Source organism: Megascapheus bottae, chromosome X (genome assembly GCF_031878675.1).
Source record: "Megascapheus bottae isolate mThoBot1 chromosome X, mThoBot2.hap1, whole genome shotgun sequence".
NCBI classification, from domain to species: domain Eukaryota; kingdom Metazoa; phylum Chordata; class Mammalia; order Rodentia; family Geomyidae; genus Megascapheus; species Megascapheus bottae.
In genome coordinates this window covers 94,896-114,316 of record NC_143547.1, presented here as the reverse complement: position 1 = coordinate 114,316, position 19,421 = coordinate 94,896, and the positions used below count along the sequence as shown (strand labels likewise).

Sequence of the window (19,421 nt, the reverse complement as noted above, 5' to 3'; positions counted from 1 at the left end):
GCACATGCTTTACAATGTGGCAACCACAATAATGCATATGAAATACTAGCTTGTTGAATGTTTCCTTTTGCTTCTGTTTATTACCAATAAAGGAACTAATGGGAACTAAATCCAGGATATTCAGTTCGCAGTACCAAGACAAGGAGACACCTCCCTCCTTGAGATGATTAGCTGGCACTAAAGGAGATCCTGTGTGACTGCCCTCAGCCAGGTGTGCTATGGAAATGGCCATAAGAAGCTACTAATGTAGGCCCAGTCCTGGCTTGGCCTACAACCCATCTGTTAGATCACAGTGATTCAAGCCAACAGAATCACTGTACTGAACTTTACCCTGTGGCCAGAAAGAATTTACTTGAGTCAGGACTAGCAGGGTTTTCCTCATTGTAATCAGTAGCTCAGGTTAAACAGCAGACTAAAAGGAACTGGTGGAAACCCTAGAGACAGCAGCAACTTGATAAACCACTTGGATTAGCTCCTAGATTCCATTCATAGCTGACTTTTTCCCTGGTGAGCTGATAGGCCCCAGGAAGCTCCACTGGCATCTCCAGTCCTTTCATGAAAACAAGCAGGCCTGCTCGAAGGGAAGAAGGAAGACTTTGAGCAGGTCCAGCAATGAAATCTCAATACCACAGAATCATCAGCTGCCTATATTAAAGAAATGGATGCAACTTCCAAGAGAGTGTCTTGAATATTTCTTCTTATTGGACATTAATGAAATTCCTTTGAGTACAGGAAGTTATTTGAGTATAATTCCTATTTCTCCAAATGTCAAGGGAGTAAAAAGTCCATGGAAATATAAAACTTGACCGTATTGAGTATCTCAGGATCATAGGATTCTAAGTATTAAATAATCTCATTTCAGAGACTCATTACTACATTGTGTGTGTTTCTCTCTTTGCTCCTAGATTTGCTCCACGATTGGTACTCTAATACTACACGAAAGGTGCATCTCTGCATCTTTAAGGGACTATAGTCCTGAGGCCCTACACTCACTTAAGCTGAAGTTGTGACTATATATAACACATGCCTTCTTTTTTCTGTGGGTCATGAGGCTTGAACACTGGGCCTGGCTGTTGTCCCTGAGCTCTTCAGCTCAAGGCTACTACCCTACCCCTAGAGCTACAACCCACTTCACATTTTCTAGTGATTAATTAGAAATAAGAGTCTCACATTCTTTTAGGTTCTTTAGTGCCTGGACTGGCTTTGAACCACGATCCTCAGATCTCAGCTTCCTAAGTAGCTAGGATTACAGGCCTGAGCCACCACGCCTGGCTACACGTCTTCTTCTTTACAATTACAGGCAGGAAACCTACTGCTGAGTTTTTCAGATGTGTACTTCCATTTCAATCAGGTTGCAGACTTGCGCCACTTGTACCCAGCCATTTTTTAGTCTTAAAAGCAGGAAACAGTATCTAAATGTTTTTGTTTTTGTTTTTGTTTTTTGTTTTTTAGGGTGTGGTTTTTTTTGCCAGTCCTGGGGCTTGAACTCAGAGCCTGAGCACCGTCCTTGGCCTTTGTCAAGACTAGCACTCTACCATGAGCCACGGTGCCATTTACGACTTTTTATATGTACATGGTAGCCATGACTCAAACCTGGGTCTTCATGCGTAGTAGGCAAGCACTCTACCACTAGGCCAAACTCCCGGTCCCTCTAAAAACGTTTTAAAGCTGCATAATTTTGTTCCTTAGTATTCTAGGTAGTTTTTGCCTGATAATACTGTTTTATAAAATAAGTTAGACTGTAAGAAGGTGGCATTTCTAGTACATACATGAGAAAGTGAAGTCCAGGAATTAAATTCCTGGGGAACCATGAACCTATGATACTGTATGCATGATACTTGTAAGGTATATTCCTTGTGGGGAAAGGTTTCATGATGTTAGGAATCACTGAAGTAAGAGATAAATCTTAAGTATTTTATATTGGAATATTAAATACTAATATTAAAGTTTAGTATTCACTACTTTCTCTTGTATGTAATACTGTAGAAATATGGTTATTAAGTGTTTTGATATCTCTATGGCTCCTTAAAATTCATTTTAGTAAAAAAATAAAATAATTCATTTTAGTAGAAAAAATAATAAAGAGTTCATTGTTTGAGATTTAAAAAATGAAAAACTGATTTGAGACCTAATAGAGCCCGATCCTGCATCACATAAAGTACCTAAGGGCTACTGAAAGGAAATATACTATTAGGTTAAATTAAAAGAAACTGGCAATATTCTGTCTTTTTTTTCGTTACAACAATGACAATTTCATATGGTTCAAACTGGCTTCTTTCAAGTACGTTCTGAAAGGTTTACAATGCCTAACTATATCATCTCAGAACCAGTGATAAGCCAATGTGTCTGCTAGAAGTGACCCTGACACACTGTCTATTGGCTTCAGATCCAGTGAAACCATATGCTAGGCCATAAAAATCATCTCTACAGATTTCAAAAGGTTGAAATTTTCCCTAGTATAGTTTTGACAAAAATAGAATTAAATCAGGAATCAATAATAACATGATATCTTTTAAAACTCTAACTTCTAAAGAACCTATGAGTCAAAAAATGAATTATACAAAAATGAGAAAAATTTTAACTGAATGAAAATTATGTATTCCAAAATCCGTGGGATACAGTTAAAAGAACTTGGAGAATTGTACATCTTTAAAAGCTCTGTAGGGGGCAGGAGTTTGGCCTAGTGGTAGAGTGCTTGCCTAGCATGCACGAAGACCCAGCTTCGAGTCCTTGGTACCACATACATAGAAAATAGAAAAGCCAGAAGTGGTGCTGTGGCTCAAGTGATAGAGTGCTAGCCTTGAGAAAGCCCAAGGACAGTGCTCAGGCCCTGAGACAAAGCCTAGGACTGACAAAAATAAATAAATAAATAAAAATAAAAATAGAATAAAATAAAATAAAATAAAAGCTATGTAGGAAAATAAGAATGGTCTAAAATCAGTAATCTAAAGATTCTACTTCCGAATGCTATAAAAGAAATTAAAAGCAAACTAAGTAGGGAAAAGGAAATAATAAGGAAAATCAGTATTATAAAAAATATAACAAATATGTAAAAAAGAAAGCTAAAGTCCAGTTCATAATAAAGAAAAATTACATTTAGCTACACTGATTAAGAAGAAAAGAAATAAGATAAAAATTACTAATATCAGGCATTAAAGGCCATCCACTCAGACCTTCCAGAGGTTGCTAGATTGAAAGCAATCTAGCAGCTTGGATTATCATTGGTAAACTTCTTGTGGGCCAAATATGGCTTGTTACCTCTTTTTATACTTTTTTTTAGAACATAGCCACACACTCATTTACATGTTGTCTCTGACTGCTTTTGCATAATAATAGGATTCAGTAGTTGGCACTGAGACCAAATGGCCCACAGTCTAAAACATTTACTACTGAGCCTTTATAGAAAAGGTTGCTATTTTTTTGCCAGTCCTAGGCTTGGGCTCAGGGCCTGAGCTTTGTCCTTGGGTTTTCTCAAAGCTAGAGCTCTACCACTTGAGCCACAGCACTACTTCTGACATTTTTTTCTATGTATATGGTACTGAGGAATCGAACCCAGGTCTTGTTAGGCAAGCACTCTACGACTAGGCAAAATTCCCGGCACGCAGTTGCTATTTTTGTATTAGATGAAATAGACAAAATCTCTGGGGAAAAAAAAACTGATTCACAAAGAAATACAGAAGCTGAGCACCAGTGGCTCACACCTGTAAGACTAGTTACTCAGGAAACTGAGATCTGAGGATCCTGGCTTGAAGCCAGCCCAGGCAGGAAACTCGGGGGGTGTTTATCTATAATAAACTGCTCCAAAAAGCTAGAAGTGGCAGTGTGGCTCAAGTGGTAGAGCACTCAACTTAAGCAAAACAAGCTTGGGGACAGCACCCAGGACTAGAGTTTAAACCCCAGGACCAGAAGAAGGAAAAAGAAAAGGAGGAGGAAGAGGAGGAGGAGGAGGAGGAGGAGGAGGAGGACGAGGAGGAGGAGGAGGAGGAGGAGGACGAGGAGGAGGACGAGGACGAGGACGAGGACGAGGAGGAGGAGGAGCAATAACAACAACAACTACTACTACTACAATTACTACAACTACTACAGGTGAATAGACCTGTATCTATTGAAGATATTACGACGTATAGTTGAGAATATTCCTACAAAGAACTTCAGGCCCTACTGGCTTTTCTAGCGAAGGAAGCATTAACTTCCATAAAGTTCTACAGTAGAGTCAAGAAGGGCATACTTTTTCAATTAATTCTATTGAGACAGTATCATTCTAATAAAATCAGGGAAATCAGAGAAAGATATTATTTTTTAAACTGTGGAAAGAAGAAACTAGCCTCTAAAATTCAGCAATCAGCTCACCTATTACCTTCTGATGGAAAGTTTAAAAAATAAACTGGTATGAATCAATATCTGAAGACCAAGAGATGAGATGACTTGAATCAACACATCATTTATACCTGTGTCACCTCAAGATATACGGTAATAGAAATATCTTAAATTTCTGTTACCTTCATTGTTATCCATAGCTTCTTTGTATTTCTTAACTTCAATAGTAGCTGTGATTTTAGAAAAACACAAGCCATCATGACCCCTTGGCCTTAATTCCACTCTAACTTGCAACACAGAATAAAGCTATGATTATATTGTTAATGTTCAAAGCTCTGTCATCAGAGTCAGGCACCTGGTAACAAGGTCCAACGTAGGTTCCCCCTCTCCAATGTCCCATCTAGATTGAGGTACTGATCAAATATAGTAATACCAACTTCATACACATATATTCTCTCCAAGTTCACCACCACCCAAAACAATGGTAGCCACATGCTCCTGTGCTCTATTGTGCAGTGTGACAACTTCTGTTGGGAAGAGACTGGCTCCAGAAGTAAATGACTGTGGAGAACAAAAGGCCTAGCTTCGGAGATTGAAACTGGCTCCTTCCATAACTGGACACCTGGCAAGTACTAATGAAATGGCAGTCCACTCTGGCAGTCTCCAAAACTAAGAAAGGGTTCCTTCTGAGGATAACAGGACATAGCCTCTTATTTGAGGGTCAAAGAAAAATGCTCCCAAGGCTCTAGGACAAGCCTGGCTGCTGATCCTTCACTGAACTGCCCAATATAACGTAAAGCCCAAGAAAGAGCTCTACAGAGACGGGTACTTGACAGACCTCCAGACCCCTGCATCTTCCCAGTCAGGAAAAGGGGACTGCTACATGAATTTCCCAACAGATCATTTCAGACAGGCAGTATTAACTGTGATGATCTCCAGGTAAAGCCTTCTCCAGATTGAGACAGAAGATTATTTCATATCATAGCCTGAGATTTCAAGTGCTTGTTTACTTTTTGTCATCCCCACTTGACCTTTCTTTGTAAGCGACTACCGCACCCCAGTGTCTGGGTACCAAGGAGACTCTTGATAATTACTGATTACCCAACAATATGTGATTGACACCTTTATAAAGCTGTCTTGCCCAAGTAAAGCTGAGTATTTGAAGAGAGGCCAGCAAAGGGGATAGCTTTTTTTGCAGGGGGGGGGGAGTGTCATGGGGATTGAACTCTGGGCCTGGGCGCTGTCCCTGAGCTCTTCAGCTTAAGGCTACCACCCTACCCCTTGGGCCTCAGCTCCACTTCCCATTTTCTAGTGGTTAACTGGAGATAAGAGTCTCATGGACTTTGGTGCCCAGGCTGGCTTTGAACCTCAATCCTCAGATCTCAGCCTCCTGAGCAGCCAGGGTTACAGGCATGAGCCACTGCAGGATAGCTTTTAAAGTCAAGTATGTTCACCACAGAAGACAACTGAACTCACAGCTGGCATATGAGCGGCCGTCATCCTCACACAGTTTGTGCAGTTGCTGATACTCCTCCTGAGCGAGCTCGAACCGCTGCTGCTTGATCTGGTAGATTTCTTTCTTAGCATTGAGAGCCTCCTGGGCTACAATTAAATACTCCTTCAGCATCCGTTCCTGTTCTCGTCTCCACTGCTCTCTTGGATCCTCAATCTGGGTCAGCTCTGAAACGAAAAGATCAGGAACACAAGTGAGTTGAAGGTAAAGTCGACAGGTTGACCAAAAGTCATTCATTCGGTCATACTGCTACTCAACATGAAAAATAACTAATTCGCATGATGCACACTGAGAGATACATTATAAGCCTTTTTAAAGTGTGGTATACCCTCTACTTGCATGTCCACAGCTCAAGTGAAAAATCTCTACAGATAATGAAATAATCCATTAGAAGGAAGACAAAACAAGACAAAATTTTCACCAGTAAAGACTACACTTCAAATAAGTGCAGGAGAACTGCCCAACACGTGGATTATTTACAATATTTCCCCTCCATCTCCTGCCTTCCTATTCCAGCAGCCTTCAGCTCCAACTTTTCTTCTGAGCTCTAATCTTTGATTCACAGAGGCTTCCTAGATTCATTTCCTTCTGGATAGATCTGAAGTAATTCTGAGCTAGCCCTCCAAAGCATAGCTCATTTTCCTACATTACTTTTTCACTAGCCAAAGCAAAACTAAACCAAATGACATGGAGCACACACTGGTTCATCTACTATTTTCCTTCTCATAGTGAGCAGCGCCACCCACTTAGCATGTCTGGGAATCCATTCTGACTTTCATCCTCAACAAATTCCAGCTCTGAGATCTCCCTCTCAGAACACTCCAAAAATGAAGAATTGGTGTTTTAGCACTGACAGGTTACAACATGATGGAGTCTCAAAACGTTATGCTAGTGAAAGAAACAAAAGGCCACATAGTATATGGTTTTATAGATAAATGTCCAGAATATGCAAATCCACAGAGACAAAAAGCAGGTCGAGGAAGAGGGGAATATAGAGTGAATACTTAACAAGAATGAGTTTCCTTTGGGGACTGATGAAAGTATTTGGGAACTAGATCAAAATAGTCATTGCACAACACTGTGAGTGTATCAAGTGCTATTTACCTTTAAACTTGCTCATTCTATGATCTATAACTACCTCAAGTGATTAGAAAGGGAAATTTTATGTTGTTTTACACACACACACACACATACACTCACGTACATGTACTAATTGTTTTAGGGTAAGTTCTCCCTCTCAAAACTCTCCTCATCTACTTTCCACTGATAGTCCCTACTCAGGCCTTGGAAAGCCTCTCTAGGTTTTAAATACTTCCATGGGGAAATAGAAAAGAAAGAAAAGAATGTGAGTCCTGCCCTGCCACTAGAGTTGAGGTTCAGTGGGATTGAGGCAGAACTGGGCAGGGTTCTTATAACTATCAAGATGTTTATTCAGTTTATTCAGTAGTGAGACCTCTGTAACTGGCTGCTATATATCATTCACACTGTTCCAGTGTCCAGGTCTTTGGAATCTCAAATACTGTCAACCTAGAAACTCTCTGGACCCTCACCTCATCAACTTTCAACCCCTCAGAATGTGTATTTTAATAATAGAAGTAATTAAGAAGGATTATGATACGATGCTTCAGATGCTTAGATCTGAAAAATTAATTGAAGGAGGATGATAGCTATAAGTTGATAGAAAAATGAAATAAAACCCCTGTAAACTCATATGTACTAATTAAAAACAATGTCAATTTCAAAAATTAAAATGACATACTGAACCTTAAAAAAAAAGAAACCAAATATTCAAGGGTATGAATTTGAAGCAAAAATCAAACTTTTAACAGAGCACAATAAAATAATTAAACACATGCAAAAACATCCCCCAAGAATCTGTATCTTAATTAAGGCATTTTAAGGCTCTGTGGTCTAGATTTACACTCCCTGAAGATCTGTAGGGAAGGACGTGGTGCAGCCTCAGCGCTGCTGTCTTTACCCACCACCCCACGATGCTGGGCCATACCATGTGCTCTGAGTGGCCAGAGGAATGTCCTTGGTGACTATGTGCTTTTAAGGAATATGGCCATTTCTAGAGTATCAAACCCTTGAATGTGGACATGATGTCTCACTTCCCTGTGATCCTAGGGCCTGCACTGAGAGGGCAGCACAGAGACACTCTATAAGCACTTGCTGTGATTCAGTCAGCAAGTGGGCAAGGAATGTCAGTGGCAAACAAGGGGAACAGGGTAATGCGAAAGCTAGGTTTACCAGAGGCAGGCCACAGCAGGTCCCAGGCCACGGCAGCAAGTTGCAAGCAATCTAGAAAGGCTGTGTCAGGAAGATGTCTATGCCATTTGGTAAGTATCTGTGCCACCTGGCTGTGGGAAGGATGAAACCTGGTGATGCATCCAGAGTGCCTAAGCCAATGGTAAAGTCCCCCCACAGAGCAGAGAGGGCATGTCTAATATATGAAAAGCTATCCCTTTGAGGCATTAACTGGGAAGACAGCCCAGAAAGGCACATTTACCTGAACCATGAGGTTCTGGGCCACTGGAAGCATGACCTTCTCCTGGGACCTCTCAGCTTCTCTTCTGACAGCTATGTTACCCTTCCCAGTGGATAGTGGACTCGTAGAAGTGCCTTGCCCCTGGGTTAACTTCCTGGAAGGGCACTGGGCCAAGACAGTACTTATCTCTCATCTTTAATCACCAATGGTCTGTCTTTGATAAAACTTGCAATTATTCAAGGTCCAGTCCAAGGTACAGGAAACCCATCTGAGACAGTGAACTCAACTTCAAAAGGACTCAGGCAAACAAAAACTTGGGAACCAGCCCTCAAGACTTCAGGATGCATCAATCACAATAAGGAAGCAAGAGGACCTGAGTGGAAAAAGAGCTTCAAAATCACTCAGGTGGGGAACATTATGCCTGTCCAGTCCCCACATTTAATAAACTAAAGAGCTAGAAAGCATACAAGAAAAACTAAAGGAATACTTTGTATGTATAAAGTTCTATTTCATGTTGCATTGGGCAGCCAAGATTGCTTTGCTTTATAAAATAGGGGCTTCAAGCTTGACAATTCATTCACATCTAATGTTGCGAATGTGGTACTCTACTTACTATTTATGTGGTCCATATAATAAATTCCGATTTGTTTATCATATACAGTTTCCCATCCTAAAGGAAGTTCGTCCCCCACACAATCAGCAAAAGTCAATGGCTTTGTTATCCTGCAAAACAAAATTAGGAAAACAAATTTGAAAGTCAGGTCAGTTTTGCATAAAATTCGATTTTCATACATTGTACATTATGGTACCTAACAGACTATGTTTTGCGCTTCTTTTTGTTTACTTTATTATTTTTAAGTAACTGTAAAAAGGATTTGCCATTTAGTGAAGCAGTTTATAAATAGAATGCATCTTGATTCAACATTCTCACCCATTCCTCTCAGCCCACTCCTTCCCTCACTTTTCTTAATTTTGTAGGCTGTACATTGAATTCTTAACTATATTCACCCTCTCCTCCTTTTTGTTTGTAACTGTCTGCTTTTGTTCTACATAATTCCTTGGGAAGTTAATTCACCAGGTTTGCTTAAATCACAACTATTCTAGTATACCATTAAAAGCATTGCTATCTCAAAGTGCACTTTAAATACCAGGGAAAACAGATATTGACAATTACCAATAAAACAGGTAAAACAAGCATCTTCTTTCTCACACTACTTCAATGAGGCTATGACAATGGAATGTAACTCTTCCAGAATGGGAGAGCACCATGTCTGTTCTCCTCCCCGAGAAATGTCCTCCCTCACAATTTTCAGCTTCCACGGAGTACATGTGAACACCATCTTGGATCTAGTCCCAATCTACTTATAATATATTCAAATTTCAGTGTTCATAAGTTAATAAAATATAACCACTGCAAAAATGCAAAAAGACAAGCCAACAACAAGACAATCGGATACCTTCTGAATACTTCCTGCATTCTTAATTTTCAAAGGGATTTTTAAAGTTGTTTTCTAAATAAAAACAGAAGAGTATAATGCTTACAAACATCTCTCATTGAAGGAAATTTGATTAAGGAAACCTTTACTCCACAAGAAATAAAGTAAAGGGTTTACCACCACCTTAAGCACAGCTTTCCCCTCCCCCTTTCCCAAGATCATGTTGATTGACAAGAGGTTTTAGGGCAGCAGCTGTTGTATAAAACAGGACACACCTATAATTGTCTGAGTCTGGGCAGCTATCTCTTTGGTTGTCTCTATAAATGCACACTGACTGGTATGCATGGGAATCCGATAACCCAAATTTCACAAGCTCAATCCTCCCACTTCTGTTCAAGTCTCTGGCCCCAGGAAAGTAAGTTGTAACAACCACAGCCAGGCCCCATGAGACCAGTTTAAATTTTGAACCTATGATTTCTCCAAACTGGTTGAACAACAAGGCTATCTCCCTACTACAGTTGAGAAATTGGTCGACACTATCAGAACAACACTGAACAATCTGAATTAATCTTCATTTGATTTTCACTTTAAAGAAGTTAGGATCAACATAAAAACAGAAATATGTGAAAGGTAAAATAGGCTTTCAGCATCCTCCCAAACCTGTCTAGTTTGAATGGTTGATGGTGGTATGATTCCAAGTCACGCAGGTGCTAACAGGGTGCCGTACATGATTCATGTCCCGAATGGGATCAAAGCACCGCAAAAACATAATCCTACTGTAACATGAACTGAACCCTGAGTATATCACTGCTACTCCAGCATAATAATATTCACATAGAAGCCTAGAGAAAAATGCCTAAGCACAGGCACATTCAAAACATACTTATATGCATGATCTCATCTAATCCACAGATTCCTGTAGAAAACCTATCCTTACAGCACCCACCGAGCATAATCCACTTATTTTACATTATAAAATTATTTCAAGTTCCTATCTCTCTAATTTCTCTTTTAAAACAATGAGATTATTATACTAAGCAGCTCCATGTTCCAGTAACAAACTGAGAGATACTTCTGCCATTTTGGTGAATTTCATTTTGGCTTTATGTACAGTCATGGATTCCAGTTCCTTTGTGAGCCAAACATGGAGTTGGTATCATCACATACAGAATGAGTGCCTCAAGGCAAGCCTCAGAGGAGTCAGATCTCTTAGAGCCCAGCTCATACCAAGAGCAAAGTTTCTATAACCACAGAGAAATTGTCAAGTTATTGCCATTGGTCTTAGAAGTAGACAACACCCAACTTATTCTCCCAAATCACTGGCTCGGGGGGGGGGGGGACAAGCAAGCAGGACAGCCTTGTAGAGAAACCAAGCAAGGGAATCCCCAAGCCCTGTCAAGTCTTCTAAGGACAGTGGCCCCAGTCAGCATTTTTACAACAACGTTATCTCCCTCCCCCTGCCCCACCCCCAAATAACCCTTCAAATTCCCACATCACACAAGTCATAGAAGATCATACTTATTGTCAGCTAAAGCCACTAAATTTCAGGTTAATCTAATGTGCAGCAACAGAGAACTAATCCCTAAGCTATGACATCCCTTCTGAGCCCATCAGACACCGGAACAAACATTTGTGGTGAATATCCAGGCTGTCATCTGCTAGCAGGCAGTGAAAACAAAGCATTAAAATAAACATCTATGATATTCTTTTGATTTATCTATTAGGAGGACACATACTCAAGATACCCAGATAGTTGTGACTTCATTGACACAGACAAATCCTGGCATAATTTTCAATAGTAGTATTGAAAATTCTAGCTTTATTCTTCTCCTAATTAACATTCCAAAATATTTCTGAGATAGGGACTTCATGGTTTCTCTTGCCCAGCAAATGCTATCACCAATAATCTAAACTGTCCCAGTATCAAACTGAAGCTGTTTTCTCCCAAGAAACAGAAGTAAGTTCAGTAATGACTAAATCATTCAAATGAAATATTTTCAGTTTTCCGAATCTATTTGATCACATCTCTACAATGAGGAGAGTTGAGTGTTACTGTCAGTAGGGAAACTGTCTGGGGGTTGGAATCACTGGATTTTTTTTTGCATTAGCTTTTCAGCAAGCTGCTGTTGGCTGAAAAGTCTGGTTCCTGCCTGTCGGGGTGAGGCTGGGAGCCTCCCATGAAAGCTCTGTCTTGGCAGAAGGGATCACCAGCACCCTGAGCAAGGTGCTAGGCTCCACTGTAGACAATGTCATGACTCCCTGTCATCCCTCACTTGCACAGACATTGATGTCCAAAGACTCAAGCCGACTAGCTTGATACAAAAGTACTGAGCATTAAGTCTGCAGAGGCAATGTCCCAAAAGTTCTCTTTTAGCCAAGTCCAGACAAAGCTTCTGCACTTCCTGTTTCAATTCCCCTACCCTAGACATACCTCCACACCCACTTTTCCAGATAGGTCAGTGTGTTTATGTCCCCCACCTAAATTATAATTCCTGCTGTAGCCTAACATCTTATCTTCAGTATTGGGCTTGGTTTTTTTTTTTTGGTGGTCATGGGGCTTGGACTCTGGGCCTGGGCGCTGTCCCTGAGCTCTTCAGCTCAAGACTACCACCCTACCCCTTGAGCCACAGCCCCACTTCCAGTTTTCTAGTGGTCAATTAGAGGTAAGAGTCTCTCGGTCTTTAGTGTCTGGACTTGCTTTGAACCGAGGTCCTCAGATCTCGGCCTCCTGAGTGGCTAGGATTACAGGCGTGAACCACCATGCCCAGCTGCATTGGGCTATTCTTCCACCTCAGGCCCAAATCCCAACTGCTCTGTAGACGTCAGTTCAACCTGATACATCATGAGCCTGGCTTCCAAATGTCTACCATCTCTGTTGCTCACCAGCCACTTCTATTTTTTGCCTCACTAGGTTCATTGTATACAAAACATCATTCCTAATCACATTTATTATACCCACGTCCTCTTCATTCAGTCAGAACCTAGCAGTGATCTCAGATGGAAAGGAGGCTTTGGAAGTGAAGTCAGCCTGAAGCACGTTTGCTTGCCTCTTAAGTGAGCCCTTCCCAACCTCACTGAAAAGACACAGCCATAGTGGCCTCACAACAAATCAAGGTCTCCAATTTTGGACAACTTGCTTAAAAAAAAACAGACACCTCCAAACTGAACTTCAGTGTCAGACTGATTCTTCTGGATGGCTCCCAATGGACCCAGGTCTCAGACCTTTCCACAGGAGAAACTCAGGACAATTAAAGTATCTTTAGGTCCGTCTGGCACCACATGGGAAATGTAAACATTTTACTGCTTGATTTTCAAACTGTTGGTAAGAACACAAAACAATCTCAGGTACAGCCACTGAAGACAAGAAAACTCATGGCTGCCTGCTTCCAGCTGGTTTAATACATTAAATTTGTTATATTTTATAAAAATAAGAGGATACAAAAATGAAACTGCTAAAACTAACAGAGGAGTTGTATGAACTTTGTGTAATTAAAGGTAGAAATGAGTATATTAAAAGGCTAAAACCTTAGACAACATCTGAATTCAGCTGATCTAAAAAGAAAAGAACAAATTTAGTGGAACTGAACCAAAAATTAGAAATATATGAAAGTCTATGAATAAAAGATAGGGAAGAATTGAAGTTGTTTATTTCTTTTTCAGTTCTTCCAAAACAGAGCTCCTTCCTTCCTCCCCCAATGCACATTAAGTTACATATTATACAAAAGGAAATGGTAATATTTAACTTATTTCTATTAGAATAAAGAAGAGAAAAATTAGAAGTAGAAAGGGGTATATCGTTATAAGAAACACAGAGAAAATAATGGCTGACAAGTGCAAGAATACATGAAAAGAATAAAAATAAAGAACAAAGCCACCAAATCTGAGGCCATTCAGTAAAAGGAAAAAACAAGCCAGTGGCCTCAGCCTCTCCTAGACTTTTCCCTTTCACAGCACTATCCAATGATTTGTATTCATGAAGATCACTATGGATTTAGTGGTGCCTAATTTTAATTTCCTAAACTGTTTTTGCACCATTAAAAGATATGGAACTTTTAATACTGTGATTAAACTGCTGATGGGGGGAATATTTTCTATTTTTGTAAATATAATTGATTTTCATTATATTTGCTTTTGCTAAGTCAAGTACTGAGCACATAATTAAAAACAAATGTAAGGCTGGATTTAATGGTATATGCCTGTAATCCCTAGCACTCAAGAGGTTGAGGCAGGAGGATTGTGAGTTAGAAGCCACCCTGGGCTCCAGAGTCCCAGGCTAGCCTGAGCTATTTAGTAAGACTGTCTCAGGAAATAACAATAATTTGAAAAACCGACACTTTCGAAGCAACAATTTTAAAACTAAAAAGAAAAGGCTTCACTACACATCTTGTTTGAGAAATGAAAATTTTTAATCTAAAAATTTAAGACATATTTAAAAAAAAAACTAAAAAGAAAAAGCCCTTCATTCTATTTCTGTTCCATGTGAAACTCTGTCTCAGAAACCAAAAACAAAGGAAGTGGCAATGTGGCTCAAGGGGTAGGGTGGAAGCCTTGAGCTGAAGAGCCCAGGCCCAGAGTTCAAGCCCCAGAGCCCACAAAAAGAAAGAAAAAAAGAAAAAAAAACAATTTTAAAAAGGTAAAACTAAAAAGGAAATGTGCTTTGTTCTAAACTATTCCTCTGTTCCATTTTTCTGTTCTTTGTTTCACACAACTATGATCGTTAGTCTTCTTAAATTTTGACTGCCTCCTGCTCTAAGTCTAGTGGTAAGATCATGTACATTCTGTGCTTCCCACCACTCTTATCCATCTCCCCCAGTTCAGACCTCTCTGCCTGTTCAAAAACAGAGATAAATGGGCTTGCAAAGTTAGGCTCTCAGGCAGCCCAAAGAATATTCTGGAATAGTCAAGGCCAGTAGAACAGCTGGCTTGGGCAATTTCTCACTTCTGATTCTGGAATCCATTTTAATCAATGGGAAAAGATTAGATAATAGTATTCAGGCAAATAAACGAACAAATTCATTTTGTCTCTGTACAAAAGCATGGATAAGGGTTTTAACTCTGAAGCCCTTTTTTTCTGGAAAAAAATTCAAAGTGCCTCCTTGTTAACTACCCAATGGGACCTTGCTAGTAGCCAGGGAGAGTCATGGATGACACAGGATATAAAATTAGAAATTATATGTGTGAGAAGGAAGGAAGAAGGGGTCTAGACTAGCAGCCTGGTGTTTTCCCCCAAGTTCCATCTTCTTCCATGGTGATGAAATGCAGCCCAGGTTCTTGAGTTCTTCTTGCCCCCAAAATGTGATGCTAAATTCTTCTACTTCCCACAGTCATCACACACAGACAAGAGGGCATTTTTGTTTCCGATAAGGGAAGTTTACAACATATACTTAAATAAGAGATAAGTATCCATTCATACCACCATCCAAGGCAACCACTCTTCCTTCTTTGATGCTTTCCTCCTTGTTTTAGTGATAAACTCTTTATTGCTTTTACTGACATACTCAGAATCATATAGTATATAGAATTTTCTATTCTACCTCTTTTACCTCATTTGGTCACATGTTCATTCACACACTGAAACTCTCCAAAGCTAGCCTAATATTAACTATAAGACTTCTGTCCCTATTGTCATAAATTATTTGTAAGCATCACCTGGAATAGGTGACTAGCTAAGCTCACTGAGAACAGTTATGCCATCTATAATGTATTTGATCTGGTCCAGAATACAGTAATGTAGGTGTTCAATAATGTTTGATGAATAACTGGTATTTGTGTAAAATATCCACTCAGAAGATTAATATACTTTACCTAAACCCCATTCCTACTATTGACATCTAGACTATTCCTAGGTTTTCAGTGATATAAATATCCCTGAGAGCCATTCATTTTGGAAACCAGTACAGCAATTTCTCAAATAAACATAGGATATATTACCATTCAGCTCAGGAAATCCACTCCTAGGTGTGTAGACAAAAGAAATGAAAATGTCCATCCACACAAAAACTTGCACATGGGCATTCACAGCAGCATTATTCCCAACAGTCAAAAGACAGAAATAACTAATAGTCACAAAGTAATGAATAAATGAATAAAACTTGGTCTATCCATACAATGGAATAGTATTGGGTAATAAAAGAGAATAAAGTGCTGACATATGCTTCAATGTGGTAAACCTTGAAGTCATTGTGCTGGGAAAGAAGCCAGACAAGCCATGCGTTATGTGGCGCCATCTATAGGAAAAGTCCAGAATATCCATAGGTTGCCAGGAGCTGGAGGAAAGGGGCTTTCCTATCCTGTAAATAGAATGGTGATGTTTGGCTTGTACAACTTCGTGAATATAATGAAAACCTATAAACTGTATACTAGTGACTATTATGGGCTATGTGAATTATACTTAGATTAAGAATGAACAAAAAATCTGCATGTTCAAAACTTAAAGCTCGATTTATAACTATGTTTCAAAGATTCCCAAAACCAAGTTTCAGAGGCAAAGGACTGAAGCTTTTTCCCTGATATTTGAAGTTCAATGTCAAAATTCACATAATAAATGTAAAGAACAAAGAAAAGGACTCCTTGTGATCAAGAAACCCTGAATTCACATTTTAGCCTTGCTTCTTTTCTCTACAATTTTTCGTGGCTGATATCTCACTAGATACAATTCCATACACTTATTTTTTGGTTGGGTATTTCATGCCTTCCAACTCACTCAACATCACTTACTATGACCTGATATTTCTCATCATGGGCAATAAATCTGCCTAGGCCTGGGGCCCCTCCCTTTCTCCATCTTCAGTGGCAGCCATGGCACTAGAGCCTTTTTGGGATAATTCCTCTGATTCTCTTTATTCTTTCTTCTTCCAATTTGGACCTTGGTAATGACTCTGGGTCAACTTAAATAAGGTAGGCTAATCTCTTCATGCTTAATTCACATCTGCAAAGTCCCTCTTGCCACATGAAACAGTACTTCCATGGGTTCTGGGGTTCAGAACATGGGCGATGGTCTCAGAGGTCATTACTGGGAAAACCACAAATCAGCCATTGGAGAGACTACAGGGCCTGAAAGGACAGCAAAGCAATAATGGCAGTCCTGGACCTACAAGTTCCCACCCATCTTCCCAGGCAAGCCGGGCTCAGGGGGCTGGATACTGAACATCAACCACAATAAATTGCAAAGATGTAGAATCAGGAGGCAGAGAGCAAAATATTCTGGTTCTATATATATATATATATTCACCTTTTCAGAAGGAGACCCAGAGTAATAGTTTGGCACTTATGCTACTCCTTCCAGTCTCCTAGAACAAAATAATATTTAGCGGGGCTGGGAGTTTGGCCTAGTGGTTGAGTGCTTGCCTAGCATCCATGAAGACCTGGGCTCGATCCCTCAGTACCATATACATGGAAAAAACCAGAAGTGGTGCTGAGGCTCAAGTGGTAGAGCTCTAGCCTTGAGAAAGTCCAAAGACAGTGCTCAGGCCCTGAGTTCAAGCCCAGGACTGGAAAAAAAAGAGACAAAATAATATTTATATTTCCAATTCATGCTCATTTTTAATATGCTTTCAGATATGATACTATTAATCACTACTTCAATTCCAAACCAATCCTCAAGACATAGTAATGACTTCCTTTACCTTTTATCTACAATATCTGGCTCTAAGTGTGTTTTGAAGCCTACTGGAATTGAACACCAGGCCATTTATGGCTTTTTCTGTGGTGAATTGATGTTGTGTCTTCTGCTAGTTGCTTCTCCAAGCTTTGGGTGACATATCATTTACATCCTAAGGCCAAGATTCTCGTTTAGCTATGAGCAACATTCAGCAGATTTCCAAGGAATGTCATTTGCCTTCAAAATGAAGTTAAGAAGTTCTTTCACAAATACTCCTCAATTGTCAATGTTTAAAATGGTAGTGAATGGTACCATAAACTTGCCACATTAGTTCTGAAAAGTCATGTGTAATAATCATTTACATATACCCTCTGTACCCAATATTCACCTAAACTATACATAGAAATTGAACTGGCACTTGCCATCAAGTCCCAATTCTAGAATTTAGGATGGAGCATAATCACACTGAGTCTAAACACCACAAATGACATTATGTGTTAATGAACTGTGAGGTCTAGCTTAGTGACAGTACCTTAGAACTGATCATCATTTCAGGTCACTATTTATAATTTCTGTGCAAAAATGCTGAGTTTTATTGAGAAGAAAAGAAAAATATACAATTGTCAGTCTTTTCGTTGTCTCAAACATAAAACCATTATAGGATACAAACAGATCCCAGACTACCCTGAGGAGCAAATGACTCCTTGACCTTATCTCTAGGGAAAAGGCTGGTTCAAGGTATTATGAATAGCACTGAACCCATAAAACAAATTACTACAAACTTAGAACAGCAAACAAACCCCTTCAAAATATAAAGTGTATTTACAGCAGATCTCGCCTCAAAATTTCAGTAGGAGAAACAAGAGGCATATCACACCAGATGTAGTTCTCTGCTTCAGCAGTAACAAGCTATGCCACTATTTGTTTAGCTCTCAACAAGGAATAGCTTACTAACTTTTTTAGTGACCATGTCCCCCCGACCCAGGAAGAAAATTCTCCATATGATACATGACATTTTTTTAAATTCTTACCTATCTACACTGGTATTTTATTTATTTTTTATATTTTTTATTGTAATTAATAAAAGGGTTACATGACATTTGCCAGATAGAAGGTGCATTAATTCACATACATTGATACCCTTTCACATGTCTTGGTACCCATTACCCTCCCCCCCACCCACCACCCACCCCCTGTCTTGGTTTTCCCCCCTTCCCTATCAAATTTCAAATAACCAAATACAAATAAATTCAATATATCAGATAACAAAGTGAGATACTGTAACAATATGAGATACCCAAGGGACAGCAAAGGAGATGAGGGATAACATAGTACATTAAGGACAACAATCATTCGTTATATGGCTTTTGTTTCAATATCCTGGAGGTCCTTTCAATTAGCTTCATACTATATGGCCTTATGATGATACATGACATTTATGTCTTCCTGAACCTCTATCTGCAAAGCTACAGGATAGCATGTTCCACAAGGTGTGGCTTTTCATAGTGAAGCAATAGGCCAGCCAGCCAAAGGAGAGCTAAGGGAACCTATTCACAGTTAACTTGTATGCTCTCTCAAGCGAATGCTGCTGGTATTTCAGCAGTAGTAGTACTCAGATCACAAAATCCCAGGAAGAACTATGTTAAGTCCATGGCTTTAACAGCCAATAAACCAGCACCGCTGCATCAATTGAGCCCATATTTAAAAGCTGCCATCTGTAGGTCAGCATTTGTTACTCAAAGTAATTGAATGGCAACAGTACTATGTGCCACCTTAGACCCAAAGAAAGGTTGAAAACGCATATCCCAGCCTCCCTTGCAGCTGAGCAGGACCATGTGATGGTTGTACCCAATGGGATGTGGACCAAAGAAATATACGTTCATCTTCTTCCTTTGTCCCACAAGCTTCTGACAGGATTTCCATGTCCTCTCTCTTCCCTTGCCTTTTGGCCGAAGCAGAATAGTCATCAAAGAGTAGTAAAATCCCAAAAGATACGTGAATCACACTATGGAGAAAGCCCTCAGTCTTTGAATGGATACATGGATCAGAGGGTCTTAGGAGCCCATC

General features: G+C 39.7%; 1 protein-coding gene across 1 annotated transcript in view; it reads right to left on the bottom strand.

Annotated features, from left to right (window-relative positions):
* Positions 1 to 19,421, bottom strand: part of Wwc3 (WWC family member 3) — a 113,861-nt gene that overhangs the window by 62,819 nt on the left and 31,621 nt on the right. Inside the window, exons 2-3 of the mRNA XM_090325834.1 lie at positions 8,932 to 9,041; positions 5,794 to 5,997 (exon numbers count right to left, since the gene is read on the bottom strand). Coding sequence (XP_090181960.1) covers positions 5,794 to 5,997; positions 8,932 to 9,041 — 314 coding nt within the window. The remainder of the gene's footprint in view (positions 1 to 5,793; positions 5,998 to 8,931; positions 9,042 to 19,421) is intronic.